Source organism: Aspergillus brasiliensis, assembly GCF_001889945.1.
Source record: "Aspergillus brasiliensis CBS 101740 unplaced genomic scaffold ASPBRscaffold_3, whole genome shotgun sequence".
Lineage (NCBI taxonomy): Eukaryota > Fungi > Ascomycota > Eurotiomycetes > Eurotiales > Aspergillaceae > Aspergillus > Aspergillus brasiliensis.
Window position 1 is genome coordinate 2092230 of NW_027137444.1, and position 20556 is coordinate 2112785.

At 52.0% G+C, this 20556-nt stretch overlaps 7 protein-coding genes across 7 annotated transcripts; 2 read left to right on the plus strand and 5 right to left on the minus strand.

The window, feature by feature from the left end:
* Positions 1-1173: 1173 nt before the first annotated feature.
* ASPBRDRAFT_668564 (putative IgE binding protein) lies at positions 1174-2340 on the plus strand (the record flags this gene model as incomplete). The annotated part of the gene is made up of 2 exons (XM_067628799.1): positions 1174-1437; positions 1575-2340. 2 exons carry the CDS (start codon positions 1174-1176, stop codon positions 1896-1898), a joined length of 588 nt encoding a protein of 195 aa, XP_067482111.1. The 3' UTR covers positions 1899-2340.
* Positions 2188-9993, minus strand: ASPBRDRAFT_120473 (E3 ubiquitin-protein ligase HEL2; the record flags this gene model as incomplete). The annotated part of the gene is made up of 6 exons (XM_067617347.1): positions 2188-2431; positions 2486-3518; positions 3629-3864; positions 7569-9149; positions 9214-9452; positions 9523-9993. The coding sequence occupies 6 exons, from the start codon at positions 9991-9993 to the stop codon at positions 2188-2190; spliced, it is 3804 nt and encodes a 1267-aa protein (XP_067482112.1).
* Positions 9994-10833: 840 nt separating this feature from the next.
* On the minus strand, positions 10834-11973 carry ASPBRDRAFT_120475 (SWIB/MDM2 domain protein; the record flags this gene model as incomplete). Its single annotated transcript, XM_067617348.1, has 4 exons — positions 10834-11019; positions 11077-11130; positions 11183-11656; positions 11761-11973. The coding sequence occupies 4 exons, from the start codon at positions 11971-11973 to the stop codon at positions 10834-10836; spliced, it is 927 nt and encodes a 308-aa protein (XP_067482113.1).
* On the minus strand, positions 11887-12551 carry ASPBRDRAFT_464885 (uncharacterized protein). Its single transcript, XM_067625646.1, has 2 exons — positions 12502-12551; positions 11887-12434 (listed from the first exon to the last, which is right to left on the minus strand). Exon 2 carries the CDS (start codon positions 12414-12416, stop codon positions 12090-12092), a length of 327 nt encoding a protein of 108 aa, XP_067482114.1. The 5' UTR covers positions 12417-12434; positions 12502-12551; the 3' UTR covers positions 11887-12089.
* A 212-nt stretch (positions 12552-12763) lies between these two features.
* On the plus strand, positions 12764-15230 carry EifCb (translation initiation factor eIF3 core subunit b; the record flags this gene model as incomplete). Its single annotated transcript, XM_067617245.1, has 4 exons — positions 12764-12836; positions 12935-13127; positions 13200-14727; positions 14802-15230. The coding sequence occupies 4 exons, from the start codon at positions 12764-12766 to the stop codon at positions 15228-15230; spliced, it is 2223 nt and encodes a 740-aa protein (XP_067482115.1).
* Positions 15231-15294: 64 nt separating this feature from the next.
* ASPBRDRAFT_63462 (putative extracellular SCP domain protein Pry1) lies at positions 15295-16591 on the minus strand (the record flags this gene model as incomplete). The annotated part of the gene is made up of 2 exons (XM_067628425.1): positions 15295-16183; positions 16262-16591. The coding sequence occupies 2 exons, from the start codon at positions 16589-16591 to the stop codon at positions 15635-15637; spliced, it is 879 nt and encodes a 292-aa protein (XP_067482116.1). The 3' UTR covers positions 15295-15634.
* A 523-nt stretch (positions 16592-17114) lies between these two features.
* On the minus strand, positions 17115-20337 carry ASPBRDRAFT_40101 (exocyst complex component Sec10 family protein). Its single transcript, XM_067624276.1, has 3 exons — positions 19939-20337; positions 17566-19852; positions 17115-17516 (listed from the first exon to the last, which is right to left on the minus strand). Exons 1-3 carry the CDS (start codon positions 20048-20050, stop codon positions 17246-17248), a joined length of 2670 nt encoding a protein of 889 aa, XP_067482117.1. The 5' UTR covers positions 20051-20337; the 3' UTR covers positions 17115-17245.
* Positions 20338-20556: the final 219 nt, after the last annotated feature.

Here is a 20556-nt window from a genome sequence, read left to right on the forward strand (position 1 = left end):
GTATTGCATTACCCTAGGAGAATGTATGAGTGATAGCCTGATAGCACTAATCTATTGCTTTGTGCTCTACCTCTACCACTGACTAGGTTAAAGTTCTGGTAGGGACACGCGCAGTGCTCGTCCGGACGAACCATCGTTCAACCGAGACATGGTCGCCTCTTCAGCTCGTATCGACTGTGGCGGTGCGCAACGTCGACGATGACGTCGATCGGCCACTTGCTTCCATGGGCAAACGGCGGCGGATGTCGGAAAAAGGCGCGCTCACTCTTCAGCACAAAATAAACCTTTGCAAGGGATGATGCATGGTTGGGTCTAGGTAAATCGGGCTTGTCCGACCGACCAAAAAAAAGAGAAGAAGGAAGAGAGAAAGAGTTGGGGCATCGGAATGTCGGGAACCGGGGACCCTCTGTCTATTGTCTACTACGGAGTAGTCTAATGGTGCTAGTTTACTGGACGGGACCCTTTTTTTCCCTAAACTTCTGGCATTGATTGGGGATCGTCGTTCTATAATTAAACGGTCGCCAACGGGCTTCCCTCTTCGGCTCTTAACTAGGTATCATCTTCATCAACCCCTTCTAGATACGGAGTAGTATTTCCCTTGCCGTGTCTCGGAGCAACAACTGAGACAGGTCGTTTTAACCGGCACGTCATGAGCTCATGGATTCCCCAGTTTTCTTCCTTCAATTGAGCCACTCTGCATGGCTGGTGAGGGTCTTCGTCTCCATGCGGTTTCACTTTAGTGCGCTGGGCCAAGAGGATGGTCTCTGATAGGTTTAGACGCTTGTTATTCTCTGACGGCTCGTGCCGCTTCCCTGCGTTGCTGCTGCTATGATGCTGGAGGCGATGTTTTTTCTTCTCGCCCTCTTGTTGCTATCCATAGCTAGTGCACAGTAGTGCCCTCGTTGTGTTTTCTTGTGATGGAGAGGCCCTTGCTCGACTGGCCACTCTGACTTTTTCTCTCTTTGGAGCTCACTCCACTTGGTTTCCTTCCTAGTAGTAGCTGGTTGACTTCATAGTCTGATCATCGTAGGATATAAATACGGCTTGAGCGTCCTCTTCCTCCTGATCCCAGACCAGACATTCGTTCAAGACACTGAACTACTACTACCCTTTATCTTCATACTACTATACTACTTACACCTCTACTATTTAATCATCAAAATAACCATCAAAATGAAGTTCACTCTCGCTTCTACCCTCCTCCCCCTCCTGGCCGCCGCTGCCCCCGCCTACCAGCAGCGTGATACCCTCAATGCCACTACTCCCTCTACTTTCGGCGTCATGTCCGCCCGCTCGGGCTCTCCCATCCACCTCCTCCCCTTGAACGCCAACAGCGGTGGTTTCTACCTGGGTGGAAACACCTCTTCTTACTGCCCTATTGGTTCCGGCTGCCCTGCCGGTACTCAGACTGTCTTCTCTGGTGATGGTTCTGCTTTGGTAAGCTTTCCCCTATACCCATAGTTACCATCATACCATACCCCCATCCATCCATCCATACAACCAACCACTTATCCCCATCCAACTCCGACATAAAGTCATATACATGATACTAACAAATCTATGAAATGAAATAGGACGTCGAAGTCCCCGGCGGCCAAGAAGTCTACGTCGCCCCCAGCGGCGCCCTAACCTTCACGGTGCCTCACTCGGCCTACATCCCCGCCGGCTCCTCCCGGGGTCCCTTCAAGTACACTCCCGGCAAGCCCTTTGGCAGCTGGACTTTCTCCGGTGCCGGTGCCACGGGCTTCATGGCTTGCCCTGACGAGAGCAACAAGTGGCAGGTGTTTGCTGCGACCAAGAATGCTACTGTCCCTAGTGGCAATGTTGCCGATTGCTTGGGCTTTGATGCCCTTGCTGTGCCTACTAATGGCTCTGTTGCTGCTTGGGAGTATATCTAAGTTTATCTATCTAGATATCTATCTTGATTGATAGTATGGGTAGTATCAACTAGAGTTGGGTTGGGGGTTGGTTGTTGTAGTTGTGTTGTGTGTGGATAGGGTTGTGTTTATTTATGTTAATGGTTGCTTGTATTATGTATGTTTACATGATTAATGATTGTTGATATTGATATCTTGATTAAGTCTACTGTAGGATATAGTTTGAGATATGCTATTATTGTTATTGATATGTCATTCATAACAGTGTCATACTTTCTAATGTAGAATGAAGTGAGATAGTAAGTAGCTTCTAATGCCTCCATATCCGCACCGCCTTGTCCTTCCCCCCACTTCCCACCTTCTGTCCATCCGGACTCCAATCCACCGCAAATACCTCGTCCTTGTGTCCCGGCAGGTCTTCTGCCAGTTTGCCCGTCCGCACGTTCCAGACCTTCAGTGTCGTGTCCTTGGACGATGATACCAGCAGTCGGGAATCAGCCGAGAAGCAGCACTGGTACACGGCGCCGACGTGGCCGCGGAGTGTTGTGATGAACCTAGTACCGATTAGCATCTTGTATACTAAATTTCGAAGCTGTTGGGATACTCACTTTCCGTCACGCGCGTTCCATAGCTTGACGTGGTTGTCAAACCCAGCAGAGGCAATGTACGCCATGTCCGGCGAGAACGTCACATAGTTCACCTCCTTTTGGTGTCCCAGCAGTCGTGCAACGGGCTTGCTCGAGTTCCCCGGCTCCCACAGGTACATGGTGAAGTCGTCACTCGCGGACACAAGCTTCTCGACGATCTTGTTGTTGATCGTGGCCGCCTGCTCGAATCGCTGCTTGGCGGCCGCGACCTTCTCGGCATCGACCTGGGGCACCTTGCCGGTGTGGTCGTGGTAGGCAGTGCGGAGGACAAAGTCGGTCGACAGGGCCAGGTGGTTGACACGATGGGCGTGCGCAGACAGCGTCTGGACCAGGGTGCCGTTCTGAGCATTCCACACCTTGATCGTCTTGTCGTGAGAAGCAGTGTAGATGTTCCCGGTTCCGCCCCAGCGGACACACGTCACTGAGCCCTTGTGCCCCGTGAGGACGGTGTCGATGCGTTTCGAGACCACGTCCCATATGCGGACGGTCGAATCCTTGGATGCGGAGGCCAGGCGCGGCCGGCCCGGCTGCTGGAGATGGTACGGCTCCCAAGCAAGACTGGTGATCCATTTGGCGTGTCCCTTCAAGGGCGCTCCCAATGGGGTTCCCTTCTTTGCGTCCCAGACGCGCACGGTGTTGTCCATGCTTCCCGTCGCAATCATTGCGCCGTTGGGCGAGTAGCTGACCGCCAGCACCCAGCTGGTATGTCCCTTCAGAGTGTGCAGAGGCGTTCCAGTCTCACAATCCCAGATGCGAGCTGTGGAGTCACCGCTGCCGGTGACCATGGTGGACGAGTTGACAGGGGAGAAGCTGGTCGCAAGAATGGCCTCGCCGTGTCCGGCGATCGAGGCGGAGCATCGTGAGACGGCTTTCACGCGGAACACAGCCTGGGGAGTGAAGTAGAGGTGCACAGTATCTTCGGTCGTCTTCAGGCCGGGCTTCAGGAGGGAGTGGTACAGGTCGGAGAGGATATCGATTGTTTGGTCGTTTTTGTCTTTGCCATCGGACTGGTATGTGAACCGATACGGTACTCGCTCATCTTCTTCCTGTTGCACGAAATCAATTAGTCTCTGGTCTATGCTAGACAACACCTCCGCTGCATACCTACATTGCCTTGTAACGTATTCAAAAGAGTCTCGAGATTCTTCACACTGGCATCAGCCACTGGAACGGACACCGCCGGCCCGGTCGCAGATCCCGTCGCCTGGTCGAAGAATTGCACACGAATGCTACCCAAATTTTCGGGGACACTCTGAATCTCCTGTTGCAGACGGGCCCTCTCGGCATTTTCCGTCCTCTGACGCTTCGACGGGGGAGGTAGAAGAGTCGCCATTGTGTCGCTCTTTGTTGGATGGTTTTGTCGTTGAAGATTTTCGCCGAAAAAAAGATAAAAGATAGCCGTCGCTATCGCGGGGAGTCTCCATCGCCGCTAGTCCGCTTTCGGACGGCAGCTCTAGTATATCCTGCATCAATAGACACGTCCCTTCTTCAGCTGGCTGACCAGGCATTAACGCAGAATGGCAGCTTCATTCGTTCGAAGTTCCTCCATTGGAGCTGCTAGTTCTATTGCCCTCTCTTCCAGGACCAGCATAATCCCCAGAACAACGCCGAGGCCGACGACAACGGCAACAAGCGTTGCTTCTCAGGACATCATCTGTGCCATCAGTGAGTCCAGAGGTATCTCTACGACTGTTGGCCTTGCTTTTGTCAATCTAGCTACCGCCGAGACAGTTCTGTGTCAGATATGCGATAGCCAGACATATGTCAAAACTGTCACGAAGATCGGAGTATTCGAACCGACGGAAATTCTGTTCGCAAGCTCTGTCAAAGAATCCAAGCTGTCCCACATCATACAGGAGAATTTCCGAAACACATCATTTACCTTTCTAGATCGCAGGTTCTGGTCGGAAAGAGCTGGACATGACTACGTAGAGCGACTCGCCTTCTCCGGGGACGTTGAACCCATCAAAATTGTTCTGGGAGGGAACTATTATGCTGCTTGCTGCTTCGCTGCGGTGAGCACTACCACCAGCCTGGGTGATCCCACTAATATCTCCAGGTCTTGAAATTTGTCGACTTGGAGCTGAACAAAACCTTCGCATGCCACTCGCTTCGTATCAGGTTCGAGCCCTCTCAAGGGTCCATGTCTATTGATCTATCCACCATTGTCTCCTTGGAATTGATCCAGAATATTCACAATGCGAAATCCAAGGATAGTCTGTACGGACTCCTCAATGAGACTCTGACACCTATGGGTGCAAGACTGCTCAGAGCCAACATTCTTCAGCCTTCGACTGAAGAACCAATGTTGCAAGCACGATACGACGCTGTTGGGGATCTGTCTACAAAGGAGGACATGTTTGTCTCAGTAAGACAAGGTTCGCCTATATCCTGCTACATACGACTGTAATTCTAACCATACCCAACAACAGCTCTCAAAAGTTTTGTTGATGCAGACAAAGTTCTTACTTCTGTAAGTGGGATCTATCATTCCTCACCATCTACTGACAATCCAGCTTATCCTTGTACCCAATAATCGTACCTTCCAATACGCTGAGCAGTCTGTCAACAATGTCATCATGGTCAAGACATATGTGGAATCAATCAATATGGTTTACAAGGCACTTATGACAGCTCAGAGCAGACTTCTAACCACTATAAGAGAAGTAGATATATGCTGGTGTTGTTCTGATGTAGCTAACGGCGATACAGCTATGTGCCCCAGCCGGCCACCGGGCTGTTCAGCAGATGATTGAGGAAACTCTCAACGACAATGTCATGTACCAGACTCGGCCACTTGATCTCAGGAACCAGCGTATCTACTGTATCCGGGTAAGCTCCTTTCTGCAAGTTCCTCTGCAAGCCTGACATAGTTTGTCTAGTCTGGTGTGAATAGCCTCCTCGATGTCGCGAGACAGACATACAAGGAGGCTAATACAGATGCCGCGGATCTGGTAGCAGAGCTAGCAGGTCAGCAAATTAGATACCCAAGCTGGTCACAGCTAATAGTTGTAGAAACACACGGTATAGCCCTTGACTTAAAGTTCGACAGAGCTCGCCAATACTACATTAGCCTCTCAGCTACACAAGTCGAATCCTTGCCAGACGTCTTTATCAACGTCTACCGCAGAAAGAAACGTATAGAATGTCAAACGCTCGATCTCGTTAAGCTCAATCAGAAGATCACAGATGCACACCAGGAAGTCATCAGTTTATGCGACGAAACCGTGCAGACACTGCTCCACAACATTTGCTCACAAATCTCGGGACTCTTCAAAGTAAGCGAGGCCATTGCCGTGCTTGATATGGTAGCAGCATTTGCCCATCTAGCTACATCAAACGACTACATCCGGCCTGAACTGACAGATACTCTCGCAATCAAATCCGGACGTCACCCTATCCGCGAGAAGATACACACAAAGAAGTTCATTCCCAACGACGCCTACGCAACACAACAGTCCCGCTTCCAGATCATCACAGGCTGCAACATGAGCGGAAAATCCACCTACATCCGCGCCCTAGCGCTGATGACCGTGATGGCGCAAATCGGCTGTTTCATCCCAGCAGAATACGCATCATTCCCAATCGTCCACCAGCTGTTCGCACGAGTCTCCACATCCGACGACCTCGAAGCAAACGTATCGACCTTTGCCGCCGAAATGCGCGAAATGGCCTTCATCCTCCGCAACATCGAACCGCGCAGCATGGTCATCGTCGACGAACTAGGGCGCGGCACCAGCACAACAGACGGACTGGCCATCGCCATCGCCATCGCAGAAGCCCTCGTAGAAAGCCACGCGCTAGTCTGGTTCGTAACCCATTTCCGGGATCTCGCTCTCATAATGGGAGAGCGCAATGGCGTCGTGAGCCTCCATCTCGCGGCAGAAGTGTCCCCCGATGCTTCGAAGATGACCATGCTCTACAAGATAGCCGAAGGCCCTGATACAAACCAATTCTACGGCCTCGCCTTGGCCAAGCTCGTCGATCTTCCCCCAGGTGTCCTCGAAACCGCACAGCAGGTATCAGAGAAACTTGACCAGCTCGCCAAACGCCGACACAGCAAGACCAAAGCCTTGGCAGTGACTCGTAGACGGAATCTAATCCTCTCCCTGAAAGAACAACTCCTCCTAGTCCGCAATGGAACTATGGAACGTGAGGCCCTTCGGAAATGGTTAAAGCGGCTCCAGGATGACTTCGTCTTAAGTATGGCTGCTATTGACGAGGACGCGGCATGCCTCAGTGACGAAGATGCACCTGTACCGGCGGAAATGAATGAGAATGCTACTACCGGGAACCTTCTCTCCGATGATGATGATGATGAGGGTCCAGAGATCCATCATAGCTCTGAACTGGGCGGATATCTGGCACGACCCGATGAAGGTCAGCCCGAAGTTACTGAGTCAGAGCACCCGCTTGACAATTCCACTACCTGTATATCACGGCCATTCGCTCCTCCCTCGGGCATCCCTGAAGGGCCTAGAGATGGACTCGCCACGTCACGTTCCGTGGATGATGATGATGATGACGACTCTACAACTGACGAGCAGGTTAGCGCTTCCCCTATGGACTATGAGATGGATGATGAATCCTGATCCACTCGTTTCTACCAAACAATGTATGACTTTAACAGTATTGTATTGCATGTGTTTTACACCCCCATATCTCCACCCCAAATTGATATGTACTCATCTCCATCCCACCCCCCTGCACCAATGGAAAGAGAAAAAAAGCCAGCCCACAAGCTTTTATTTACCTCACGCAAGCAACTCTAGAAATAAGAAACATTTTTTCGCTCAAATACAAGCTGAACAAGCAACGACAACAACACCATCATCATCAGCAGTAACAAACGTAGGACCCGGAACCGACTATGCACAGAGACAGAAACCCACATTCCGATGTGTGAAATGAAGTAAAAAAAGAGAAAGGGGTAAAAAAAAAAGGGAAAGAAAGGTACACCAGTGTGGGTCATCATCATCCGAAGTGGAACAGAGTCTGCTTCCCCTTCTTGTTCTTGCCCTTCTTTCCTCCCGCAGCAGGGAACTCGGGGAAATCTTCCTCTGCATTGGATGAGCTAGCGCCAGGTTGAGAAGCCCAGGCGTTCGCAGTCGGCTGGCGACGGTCGTCCCAGCGGACGGTGCCGCGAGTCAGACCGGCCATGAGGACGTTGGGTTTAGGAGCAGCAGGGAGGGCAGGGAAGGCTTCGCCGCTGTTGGAGTTGACCGGGCGGGCCGGGGCGCGCGAAGCGGAGCGGGATGAGGTGGCGCTGCTGAAGGCAGAGGAAGTTCGGACTGGAGGAGCTGCGGCCGCGGCGGCGCCCCAGGGAGTAGTGGCGGCGGGGGTGGAGGAACGGGGGGTAGAGCGGGCGGTGGTAGACGAGAGAGGAGGGAAGGGGTTGGCGGCGGAAGAAGAGGATGATGAAGGCATAGCGCCGCTTCTGCCGACGTAGGAACGAGAGGACTGGGCTGTTGAGGATTTGAGGCGCAGGACACGCTTTCCTCCCACTCCGCTGCCATTCACGGTTCCTGGGGACATGCCGGGGAGCATGCCGCCGGGGCCGGGAAGAGCTGGGTAGTCTTCATTGATGGCGCGCCAGTCGTTCCAGGACTTGAGGAGTGCGTTGCGTTTGCCTTCGTCTTCGTAGATCTCGGCGAGTTCTTTAATGAGTTTACCCAGTTCGGTGCTGGAAGTATCGAAGAGGGAGAAGAAGGCGTCGATGAGTTCGGTAGCGGAGATGGAGGAGGTGCGGTAGCTGGAAACTCGGGCACGGAATTCCTTGAGCTTATTCTGGTCGTTGCCTAGGAGGTTCGAGGCTCTTTCGACGACGGCTGCATGGCGTAGACGACGGGCTTGTTCTTGGGGAGTAACTGGGCCCGAATCCGCACTGAGATTGAGGCTTTCCATCTCGGCAACAGGAGTGGCTGCTGGAGGAGTCTGGGTGGGGGTGGGACGCGCCGGAGCACGCACAGGCTGAGTATCGTTGCGTGTTAGCTGGCCACCGAAGCTGCGGGTTGACACAGACTGTGCACTTTGGATGGCCATTTGGCGCTGATAGGCAACCTCGTCTCTTCTCAGTGGCTGAGCGCTGGACACAGGCAAGGGCTCTGCGTTAGGATCACGTCCACGACCAGCACCCCGGCGCTGACGCTGAGGCTGGTAAGGAGTTCTGTAATCGAATGTTGACAAGTCAACGGTGCGAGCGTCGCGTCTGGCGTCCTTAGAAAGCCCGTTGGGATGACATTCAAGTTGATGCGCCTTGAGATCCATCTGGGACTCAAAGACGACAAACTTCTTCTCCAGACACTCCCGGTCGAGGCAGAGGAAGTGGTCTTTCTGGAAGTGGTCTTCGAGAGCGTTGTAGTCGATATAGTATTGTTGCTGGCGGCTGGCGGAGCGACGGTCACAGATGTGGCATCTTTCGTGACGGTCACGACAGTGAGCGTATAATTCGTCGTCGCCATAGAACCGTTGCCGACAGAAACCACACTCAGGATGACCTCTGAATCCACTCTGGTCAATGGCACCAGGTACATCATCTCCGTGCTTCTCGTGCTTGCGCAACTCTGCATTGGTGAAGAGCTCATGCTCGTGCGTGAACACCTTCTTGTTCCGCGTGCAAAGATCACTAGAAATCGGAAGTCAGTATGCGCCTGCACAGCTCATTCCATCTAACAGCAAGAAGAACATACCACATCACCCTGCCATGCTTGCTTTTGACGTGACGATGCAGGTCAGGCCATCCCAAGCAAGCCACATCGCACCCTCGATCCGGGCAATTGTACCGCAACAGCAACACCGTATCTTCGAAGATGTCGTTATTCTCATACTTAATCCCTAGGTTCTCATCCATCTGCGAGAAATCGGAGTCCTTGAAATCCTCATAGCGCTTGGCATGGTCATCCGTGAAGATGACATAGTTGGATTCCGTCTATACCAAAGCAAATGTCAGCGCATATCCCCAACCAAGACCAAAGAACACGATCAGACAAGACACATACCCGACAATGAGCACAAGCTTTATTCTTGTACAAGGCTCTCAATCTCAGCGCACAAATATGACAAGTCCGGTGATTACACGGCGAGACGGAGGTGTGGTCGACCTTCGAAGCACAAATGAAGCAGATCTCGCCATCATCCGCATCGTCTTCCTCTTCCGTTGCGACAGGCTGCTTGCCCTTGCTTTCCGGCGCTGTCTGAGCATTCGCATCACCCTGTCCACCTACAGCAGAAGCCTCCGACTTGTTTCCCGAGCGATTCTGCTTGTCCCGTCCTCCGCTGCCGCCTCCGCGACGGGGTCCCTGGCCCCGAGACCTCGCACCCCTTCCAGAGCCATCATGAGAATGGTGGTGGTGACCATCGGTTTGTCCTGGTTGGCGAGCAGCTCCAAAGCCTCCTCCGCGACCTCGTCGACGGCCGCCCCGGCCTTGGCCTTGCGCTCCGGGAGCTTGGGCGGGTTGGGATTCGGACATTAGGAACGTGTAAAGATTGAAGGGATGGTTTCTCGAAGAAATCAGGAGGGGGTATGACAGGGGACAGTGCCCAGAATTTGCTCTCTTAGGAGGAGAAGCGCGTCGCGCTTTGGTGAACCTGTGCGACCAGACAGCGAATTTCGGCGGAGGGGTGATAAGCCGGCGTTGCAGTGGAGGGACCAACTTTCACTTTACGAGCGGCGGGCAAAAAAGTTGGTTTGGCGGCATGCTTAGTGAGCATCACTATCCAGTTCCTCTCCCCCATGTTATTTACTCTTCTTATGATTGCCATAGGCTCGGCAGGGGGCACAGGTAATTGATTAACTAGTTGAAACGGTTCGCTTACTGATATGACTCATTTTGACTCACTATGGCTCATTATCGCTAAGGAAAAGCAACTACAACGCAGGTCATTGTGTGGCTTAGCCATGGATGCATTACTAGCCCCTTCCTCGGCTACAATTGTACTAACTGCTCGTGCGATAATTGAAAATGTATCATGCAATGACGCGATGCGATGTATGTAGTCAAATCAATAAACGAATACGATCTCTAGGTAACAACATCCATCGCGCCTGTCCACAAGGCAGCACCAACTCCCGCTGGAGAGAAAAGCAGGTCAACACAAGGAAAGATAAGGCAGTCATTTCGCCAATGAGAGTAGCAATCAGTGCGACAGATATCAATATAAGAAGCAATAAAATCTTGGAGCAAATGAGAGTTAGCGCCTGGGTTCCAAATGCTGTGTAATAAGCAAAATCGGGGAATCGTTAAGGCAACGACTTGGTCGCTGCGATTGCCTTGTCCGGAAGGCAGAGTTTCGCGTCTAGATACCAGAGATTATTCATCAGGACTATACAGATTCTGGCTGAGAATTTTGGTCATTGTGAACATGTGTATGCGATCTTGCTTGAACACGGCACGCATCGCATCGTCACAGCGGATTTGGCGCCGGTCATTAGGATCTTGAAGATCATGCTGGTGGATGTATTGCCAAAGCCGTTTCACTGTTTGCGGTCGCGAGAGCTGTCCGATGTCAGTGAGTAGATCTTGCCTAACCAGTCATGAGAAAAGTAGTCATACCGTAACCTCGCCATCCAACAAAGCCGAAAGTGCCGGAGAAAGAGTCAGAGGTTTCTAGACAGCCGTCAGCACCAGTCACCACCAGTAGGAAGTATTTGCAGCATACATGAAATCCGCCAGATCTGTTGACCTTCTTTCCTGATTCCGAGCCCGATTCGAGGTCCGAGTCGTCCTCGGCCTTCACTTTCTTGGACGTCTTGGCCTTGGCAGGCTGCTTCTTCTTCACAGGCTGGCTTCTGCGTGTACTAGCCCCGCGGGTCTGACGCGCACGCATATTTTCCTCAGCCTGGAGTTTGGCCGCAAACAAGGCATCCGCATCAATATCATTGTCGGGCTTCTTCTTCTTAACAGGAGGGGTCTTGCTTGAACTGTCCGAGGGCTCTTCGCTCTCCGCTTGGCGCTTTTGCGACATGGACGATTGGGCAGGAGAGGACGGTTCAACAGGGGTCACCGAGTCATGATCTTTCCCATGGCCATTGGTGGTGGAAGCAGAGGTCGCCGGTGTCTCGGAGGCGGTTTGGATGCCCTTCTGTGCCGCACAGACGTCGAATCGCTCCATGATAAGCTGCTTGATGGCAAGCTGAATGAAGAAAATAAATATTAGCATTATGTTTGAAGTCTACCGCTTCAACTCGAAAGAGCAAAGAGCAGTATGCGACAATATCGAAAGACCGGGGCGCAGACCTTATGCGGGGTAAGATCATAGCCGATCTCATCCTGAAGGCCGTTGCGAATTGTTTTTGAAGAGATGGTGGTCAAATCGCTTCTGGCCAGAATTGAATCAATGATCGGAACGTATTGATCGCGGGCTTCTGGAGGTACTGTTGCATAAAAAAAGAAGAAAAGCCATGATGTCAGTTGAGAGCGATCTCGGCGTGGAGCAACGACCGGGAACATCAGACTTCCGAACTTACGCGACATGGTGGACCGGGTAGCTTTGCTTTGTAGCACCTCTGCAGGAAACGACACGACTGAATGGAATTTGATGTTGTCAATTGCTGACCGGACTCAATTTAAAAGTTCGCAAGGCTATCAGCAGCGGGATTCAGCTCACGGTGGTCGTGCACTGAGGAGGATCGTCTAGATCTGGGCGTAGCGCTGGCGCTTAGGACCGGCGGGGCATAAGAGAGAGGAGGTACGTAAAGCCCCAGGGAGGTATATGACAGTGAGAGAGATGGAATCGACAAGACAAAAGGAAGAAATGAGAAGATCGTGACGGCCGGCCCACAACGACCAGCAGCTATCACCCGCAGCAGCAATAGAAAGCGGGACGATGTGTGAGGATCGCGAAATGTTATGGCTGGTCCAAGCCGATTGTACAAGTCGGTTACAGAAGACATAATCAGCCGGGCGAGAAGCTGGGGGCGGGTGGCTTAGATAAGCGTTATCACGTGGTGGAGCTGGAGAAAGGATAGGCATATTTACTAGTGGTATCACGGGGAATGGTCATTTACGGTCACTTTACCGCGCGGACAGTGAAAGCAAGCAGAGACAGTGGTGAGATGACTCAGCCCTGACTCAGCTGCTTCGCACACAGAAGGCGCTTGTGGTTTGGGATTTGTTCTTTTGCCCTAAAATCAGCCAAAACGGGGTCGACCAGCAGAAAATCCAGAACAGCATCTTTCATCTTCAAGATCATACCCTCTCCACCTTCCCCCCCATATCGCCGTTCGCTGCGACTGCAACCATGGCGCCCAGTTTCGACACCCTGAGCGAGCAGGATCTCCACGAAGAGGAGGAGGAGGAGATTGACTTCTCCGGTGAGTGCGCCTCGCGTTGTTTTCCCATCATCATCCTTTCCTCGCCCAAATTTCCCCGTGCCCCTCGTCGCTGACTCCGCCCGATTTTCTCCATCTAGATCTCAAGGAGCAGTATGAAGTGAAGCTTGAGGAGGGTTTGGATACATTTGTTGTGATCGATGGACTTCCGGTCGTCCCCGAAGAGAGCCGGCAAAAGCTCATCAAGTTCTTGTTGAGGAAGCTCAACACGGTCGGCCACACCTCCGAAGATGCCGTCTTCATGCCCCTCAACGACAAGAACATGTCCGAAGGGTATGTTTCGAATAAGGAAATCTGATTGTGGTTGGGAAAGGTCTGTGGAAACATTAACATGTCGTTTTCCAGTTTCGCCTTCGTCGAGTACGAGACCCCCGAACAGGCCATCGCTGCCGTCAAGCAACTGCACGGTGTTCCCCTCGATAAGAAGCACACTCTCGCCGTCAACAAGTTGATGGATATCGATCGTTATGGCCGTGAAGGACGCATCGATGAGGAATACAAGCCCCCCACCATCGAACCTTTCAAGGAGAAGGAGCACCTCCGCTCATGGCTGGGCGACGCCAACGCCCGTGACCAGTTCGCCCTCTACCGTGGCGACAAGGTCGGTGTGTTCTGGAACAACAAGAGCAATCCGCCGGAGAACGTCGTCGATCGCGCGCACTGGACGCAGCTTTTCGTCCAGTGGTCCCCCAAGGGTACCTACCTCGCCTCCGTCCACCCCCAGGGTGTCCAGCTCTGGGGTGGTCCCGCCTTCTCGAAACAGAAGCAGTTCCCCCATCCTTTCGTTCAGCTGGTCGAATTCTCGCCCGGTGAGAGCTACCTGACCACCTGGTCCGCCCGCCCCATCCAGGTGGAGGAGGGCCACCCGGTCCTGACCTACGAGGAAGACGGAAAGAACATCATTATCTGGGATATCGTCACTGGCAAGCCCCTTCGCTCCTTCGTCTCTCACGATCTGACCGCCGGCCCTGGTGGTGAGGGCGAGCCCAAGAAGAAGGTTCAGTGGCCCGCTTTCAAGTGGTCCGCTGACGAGAAGTACGTCGCGAGAATGCTGCAGCACCAGTCGATCTCGATCTACGAGCTCCCCCGGATGAACTTGCTGGGCAAGACTTCCGTCAAGATTGATGGTGTCATGGACTTCGAGTGGTCCCCCGCCACCGTCGTCCGCGAGGGTGTTAAGCAGTACGAACAGCTGCTCTGCTTCTGGACTCCCGAAATCGGCAGCAACCCGGCCCGTGTCGCCTTGATGAGCGTTCCCTCGAAGGAGATCGTCCGTACGCGTAACCTGTTCAACGTGTCGGATGTCAAGCTGCACTGGCAGTCGCAAGGTACCTACGTCTGTGTCAAGGTCGACCGTCACTCCAAGTCCAAGAAGTCCATGGCCACCAACCTCGAGATTTTCCGTGTGCGCGAGAAGGGTGTCCCCGTGGAAGTCGTCGACAGTCTCAAGGATACCGTCATCAACTTTGCTTGGGAGCCCAACGGTGGACGTTTCGTCGCCATCACCACTGGCGAGGCCCCCAGCGGCGCCGCCGTTCTCCCCAAGACCTCCGTGTCGTTCTTCGCCCCCGAAAAGAAGGGTGTCTCGGCCGGCAACTTCAAGGTTGTGCGCACCATCGAGAAGAAGACCAGCAACGCCATCTACTGGTCTCCCAAGGGACGTTTCGTCGTTGTCGCTACTGTTCACTCTCAGACCAACTTCGACATTGACTTCTGGGACATGGACTTTGAGGGTGAGAAGCCCGAGGGCGAGAAGGATCTGGCCGCCAACCTGCAATTAATGAAGACCGTTGAGCACTACGGTGTTACGGATATTGACTGGGATCCTACGGGTCGCTACGTTGTCAGCAGTGCTAGCGTGTGGACCCACTCGGTATGTTTTTCTTTTTTTCTTACTTTCTTTTGATATCTCATATCAGGACTGGGTTACTGACATGTATCTTGTAGATGGAAAACGGTTACAACATCCACACCTTCGCCGGTCAGACCCTCGCCGAACACCCCACCGACAAGTTCAAGCAGTTCATCTGGCGCCCCCGTCCCCCCACTCTTCTCAGCAAGGAGGAGCAGAAGCAAGTGCGCAAGAACCTCCGCGAGTACTCGAAGGAGTTCGACGAGGAGGACAAGTATGCTGTGGACATTGCCAACACGGCAGTCGTGGAGACGCGCAAGCGCGTGCTCAACGAGTGGGCTGCCTGGATCCGGAGGGAGAAGGAGATGCTTGCCGAGGAGAAGGACGCCTACGGTGTGCCGGAAGACGTCGACTCTGCCAAGCAGGCCAAGGATGCCCCTGCTGTGTCGGAGGACCAAGGCGAGACAGTGGTGGAGGAGATTGTGGAAGAGATCATCGAGGAGAACGAGGAAGTCATTGGTTGATTGGAGAGCCAGCTTCGTATCTAATGTGTTCTATTCCATCTATTTCCTTTTTTCTTTTTTCCCTCTCAATTTTCCTTCATCCTTCTCTTGCATCTTGTCTGTCGATATCCTCGCCCTTTTTTTTCTTTACCTATCCTCTCTGAAGTCCTCACACTTCATCCTCTCTTCCCTGTGAGACTTCATCTGTGATCCATTTGGATTGGTTCCAGCCCGCGCGTGGGGGCACCTGTGTCTGGAACATTTCAGCAAAAAAAAGTGAATAGAATCTGTGTTTGCATATTTCTTTCCCAAGCGTGAAGGGAAAACTTTGATATGCGTGATGTTGGTAGCAATGAGAGATGACAGACAATGATGACTACTGCAATCATTCAAGTTCAAACATCTTTTTTCCAATTTTCAAATTTTTATTCCAAGACTAACACCAAACACCATCCTAACACAACCCACCATAACCCCATTATACACTCTCTCCTAGAGCCTGCCCCATTTCCCCCAGCCGACCCCGTATTATACGGCCCCGAATAAGTACTCGACGGCTGCACATTGATCTTGAAGAACTCCTTATCCCCCAACTTCTTATTGCCCCCAATGATATTCCCTCGAGGCGAATATTCACAAACCACATACCATCCCTGCGGTCTCTCGGTTCCATTTATCCCACCACCACCACCACCACCACCACCACCTCCTCCATCACTTCTCTTCCCATTCCCATTGCCATTCCTATTATCATTATCATTATCAGTAGTATTAGTATTATTATACCCACAATCCACCGCCGCACACCCCACCTCTTTCGTCTCCCTCCACACCAACTGCGTAAAATGTCCCGTCTCCTCCGTGAACCCAGTCGGTTCCTGGAAATCATACATGTGAACTTCGTCGCCCCAGGCGGCTATCGCGGCGGAGACATTGGGGTACCCGAAAGCGAGGTTTTCGCCATATGGGCCGTTCTATATAGTACATTTACTTATTAGCTTCTAGTGTCGTCTTTGTGTAGTAATGATATCTTGGGAGGGGGGAAGGTGTACCGAATGCCGCCATTTACATCCCTGTGCCCAGTTCAGGGCGTATTGAGTTAATGTCGTGTTCCAGAGTAGATTGCTTGCGTTGTGGGCTTTGCGGTAGGTGTTGCTGACGTCTAGGATGGAGGATTGGAAGAGCGCTGGGGAGGTGTAGGAGGGGGGTTGTTGGGTGGTGGTGGTTGGTGGTGTTATTATGGTGACTATTACGGTTGTTTTTGGTTGTTGTGGTTGTTCTGCTGTGGTGAGAGTGAGGGCGCTTAGGAGGAGTATGAGTATGGTGGTGGTGATAGAGAGACTCTGGGTTGGTGGTAGTATCCTCGAGGTAGTATGGAGCATGATGATTTCATATATTATGTGAGTAAGTAGTGTATGGAAAGTTTATATTTGAGAGGATAGTAATTCTCATGACGGGATTATAGATTATATAAATGAGTCTCAGTCAGTCAGCAATTGTCAGACTGGACAGTGCAGTGGTGGGTGGTGACTGGTGGTTGTGGCGCCAATGGCTTGGTTCCAGGTTGAAACACATTGCTTCTTTCTTTCTCTCGGTCCGGGAGGTAAACAGTTCTTTATGTCTTTGACTTGTGACCGTCATTGCTTCAAAGTTATGGCTGAAGCTGATGTCAGGAATTAGCCGGATAGATTTAAACTTTCCTGGAGATGCGATCCGTTGGATGTGAAGAAGTCGTTGTATGAATGATGCAATTGGTTGGGTTATTAGTAATAACTTAATGCGAAGATAGCTACTAACTACTACTGTTTTAAGTTGTTGCAGGTTTCATGGCTGGTTGGCTTGGAATTGTGCATGTTGATCATGTCAGCTCCTTGTCGGATGAGTTCTGGGCATACATAGTAGCGGTATCAACTTGTGGCTCTTTCCTCTACCAAATCATATCATTATCTGTCTATCCTCTAACCATGACAATGGCAAATCCCTGGGGTATTTGTAGCTCTATATACACCGTATCATCGTAATGCTGGGCATCATCTTCACATAACGTTGCACCCAATTCCATACATAGCTCGTTCAACGTCTCGTTTCACTTGGTACCAATCCGCCCGTCGCTCGGCGAATTCGTACACCTCCTCCACTCGCCAGATCCCATGGAACCGGTCCGCATCGGCGATGATCGTGGCCAGCTCTTTGGAATCAGAGGGGTCGATCAAATAGATCTGCGACAGTTCCCGGAACGCCTTGAAATAGAGGAGAAGGTCGTTGTTCCTAAACGTCTGGATGAATTTGAAGTAGTGATTCATATCACTAAATCCCGTCAGCTTCACATTCATATCTTTAAACACAGTAGTCCTACCTGATGAGCTTCAATGACCCCTCGGTGCTGATTCTCTGTCGCTTCAGATGCTTGCATAGTGCAGCAAACAGGCGCAGCCCGACCTCTTGGTTGAAGACGTCCAGCATGCTCTTGTCTGTGCTCCCAACCAGCATCTGCGTGTGGGACGAGACCACATCAACCACGGCCGCTGCAGCCTCCGTGATGCTCACGTCCATCGTCCTCCGGTAGGGGTCGGTAGAGACACTGGGATTGAAGTCGGTTGCCAGTTGTCTCGTCGCTAGGATGTAGTCCACTTCTTCCATAAGAACGTCAATTCCTTTGTTAAGCCCAGCAGCCACCCGTTCATCCAGGCTCTGCTCAAACTTTTTCTTTTCCTTGACTGCTGGATCAAGGAAATCATTGCGGTCCGTCAACTTGGTGCCGATGAGTTCCTGTTCGTAAAAGACATCGATCATCTGCAGAATAAGATCACCGACATTTACCAGCTCCAGGAAGGTGACCAGCGGCTCAACGCCAGACTGATCGCGTTCTCCTTGCTCGCGAGGCCGGTAGTTTGACAGGTGGTCAACGGCCTTGTTAAAACCACCGATCAAATGACGATTTCCCAGAATGCGCACAAGGGCGACGAAAACCGCCTCGCACTGCTGCTTTGCAGCAGCCCCGTATTCGCCTCTGATCCTCACAAACTGTGCGGCTCGCTCCAAACTTGATTTGGCCGCATGGACCAGACTAAGAGCGACTTCAATGCTGAAGAGAGATCGAATGCCCTCTAGTTTAGACTTCATGATCGCGGCTTTCGCTGCGAGTTCGGTGGTCGGCGCCTCCATAATCGGAGGCGTTGTGGGTGACGCGATGGTGGAAAACCGATTGGGACTCTTCAGAGACGAGGAGTCGCTGGTGGTGGGCTCCGATGGTGCCTTTTGTTCGTTCGCCTTGTTTCCCGAGAAGCTGGGAAGGATATTAACAGGAGCCATGATAACCTTCTTGAACGAGGTCAAGAAGTCACGCTTATCGGCCTGTCTATTGATGTTCGACATCAGGAATGACTCTGTCGAGGCTGCCTGTTCCGATAGCTGCCTATCCCAATCCCCCACAGCTGCCTCGGACAATTTCCGGAAATGGTCCAATTCCTCAGCGAGATATAAGTCCATGTGAGGCACATAGGCTTTAGCAATGACATGATCCATGAATTCATCGAAGCTGTCGTCTAGATTCTGGATTGGCAACAATGTATCCGACAAATTAAGGCATTGAGCAAATGTTCCTGAGACGGCAGTCAAGTATGACTCGGTATTTGAACCATGCAGTTCATCAAAAATGGCAGTCAGGAATGGGTAAAGCACATCCTGCCCAACCTTATCGATGAACGGGGTCGAGACTTTCATAGACCGGGGGAAAGCACGGTTGATGATCGACACTTCTTCGTTATAAGCCACACTCAGCCGAGTGAAGAAGGCCTGTGTATGTTCAAGTTTGACCCGTTGCGAGAAAGGGTCAATGCAGTCCGAAACTTGCCCGAGTTCGGATCTTCTGGTAACGAGATGGTTGTGCTGTATGAAGAGTTCGACAGCTGCCTCTCCGCCGTTCAGCGTGTATAACACGTGGGCATATTTTCGCATTCTGTCATCAATGTCTTCTGTCTCGTATCCGTGTCTGAATTCCTTTATAGCCGATATTTCGAACATCGACACAGCAGACTGCAATTGTTCGATCCGTTCACGCCAGCCTTCATCTGAATCACATCTGGAAAAGGACTGTAGCTGCGACAGTATCTGCGCTTGGTGCTGTGGATCGGTATAGTTCTTGAAAAGCAAGCTATCCGGAGAGGGACCATTCGTAACAATGTCATTGTAGTATGGCGCCAGTGCTGCATGTACCTTGCCGTACTCCTGGCGTGCGTCGCCACGAACCGACTTGACTTGTTTCAACGCGCCGATTACAGGGTCATTCTCCGATCCATCTGATGTATCAACATTGGCCGAAGTGGTTAAATTTATTTGGTCGAACCCGTCAGAGATCGATTGTAAATCGGCCCGGGAACTCCGTGAGACGTTCGGTACAGGCTCGTCGTGCGGTGCTTGCGCATCCTCAACTTCTTGCTGCTCAACCGTTCGCACATCTGCGATAGTGCCGAACGTTTCTTCCGTATGCTTTCTTGCCTCCACCTCGTCCCAACAACCCATCCGTTTCAGTTTCTGCACCCATCGTGTGTCATCGTATGCCATCTCACGGAGGAGTTTGGACGACCGGGCTACCCGTATGAGATCGACAGGGGAAAGGTAATCAAGGATCGAGGACATGATTTCTAGTCTTTGTTAGAATGTCGTGCATTGAGTGCGATTTGTCTCCCCTTCCACCCTTTCTGGTTTGGTAGTCACCGTTGAGACGTACCTGCTGGAAGGATGGCCCTGGAGATTTCCTCCATCGAGGCCATCTTGAGTGAAGCCAGAACATCCTTGCGCGGCTTCACGCCGGCACCTGGCCCGGTCCTCGCTTTCTGCATCTTGTAGTTTCAAAGTCGGCATCGGGAGGGACGTCGAATCCGTCCGTCAAAGGCTCCAGAAGCTCAGCGCGGACAAGCCGGTCAGGGTCCCAGCGTTCCCACCGACTAGCTCGCTCCGCGGGGCTGCCCCAATTAGTCGAACGTAAACGCGAGTAATCGAGCGGCACCGGAAATGCTAGCAAAATTGGGGGATCATGAAACATCGGTTCGCATGGTGGAATCATAGCCCCTAAATCTGAGGAAAGGAACAATCCACGGCGCCGAGCAATTGGGTCGGTTGGTTCAGGTTGGCACTTCGTCACTGTGGGCGGAACACCCCAGAAATTCCACGGTTGGATCGGCCGGCTGCTTCCCTTTCCGCTGGTCTGCTCCGGAATCCGAACTCACCTCAGTAAGCAGGTATCACCACCTGTTTCACATGATTCTGGCGTCTTGGTGCAGAATGTTTATTTATTGACAAGGTCGAATCCTGAAACATCCGGTGGGTAGTCAAGTCGATCCATTCA

Bases quoted from the DNA above. Each gene is read 5' to 3' on its own strand.
- ASPBRDRAFT_464885 (XM_067625646.1), bottom strand. From the start codon at position 12,416: ATGTCTTCTGTAACCGACTTGTACAATCGGCTTGGACCAGCCATAACA.
- ASPBRDRAFT_40101 (XM_067624276.1), bottom strand. From the start codon at position 20,050: ATGCAGAAAGCGAGGACCGGGCCAGGTGCCGGCGTGAAGCCGCGCAAG. The intron at 19,853-19,938 runs GTACGTCTCAAC...AACAAAGACTAG, and splicing joins CAGGGCCATCCTTCCAGCAG to AAATCATGTCCTCGATCCTT. The intron at 17,517-17,565 runs GTAGGACTACTG...GACGGGATTTAG, and splicing joins GGGTCATTGAAGCTCATCAG to TGATATGAATCACTACTTCA.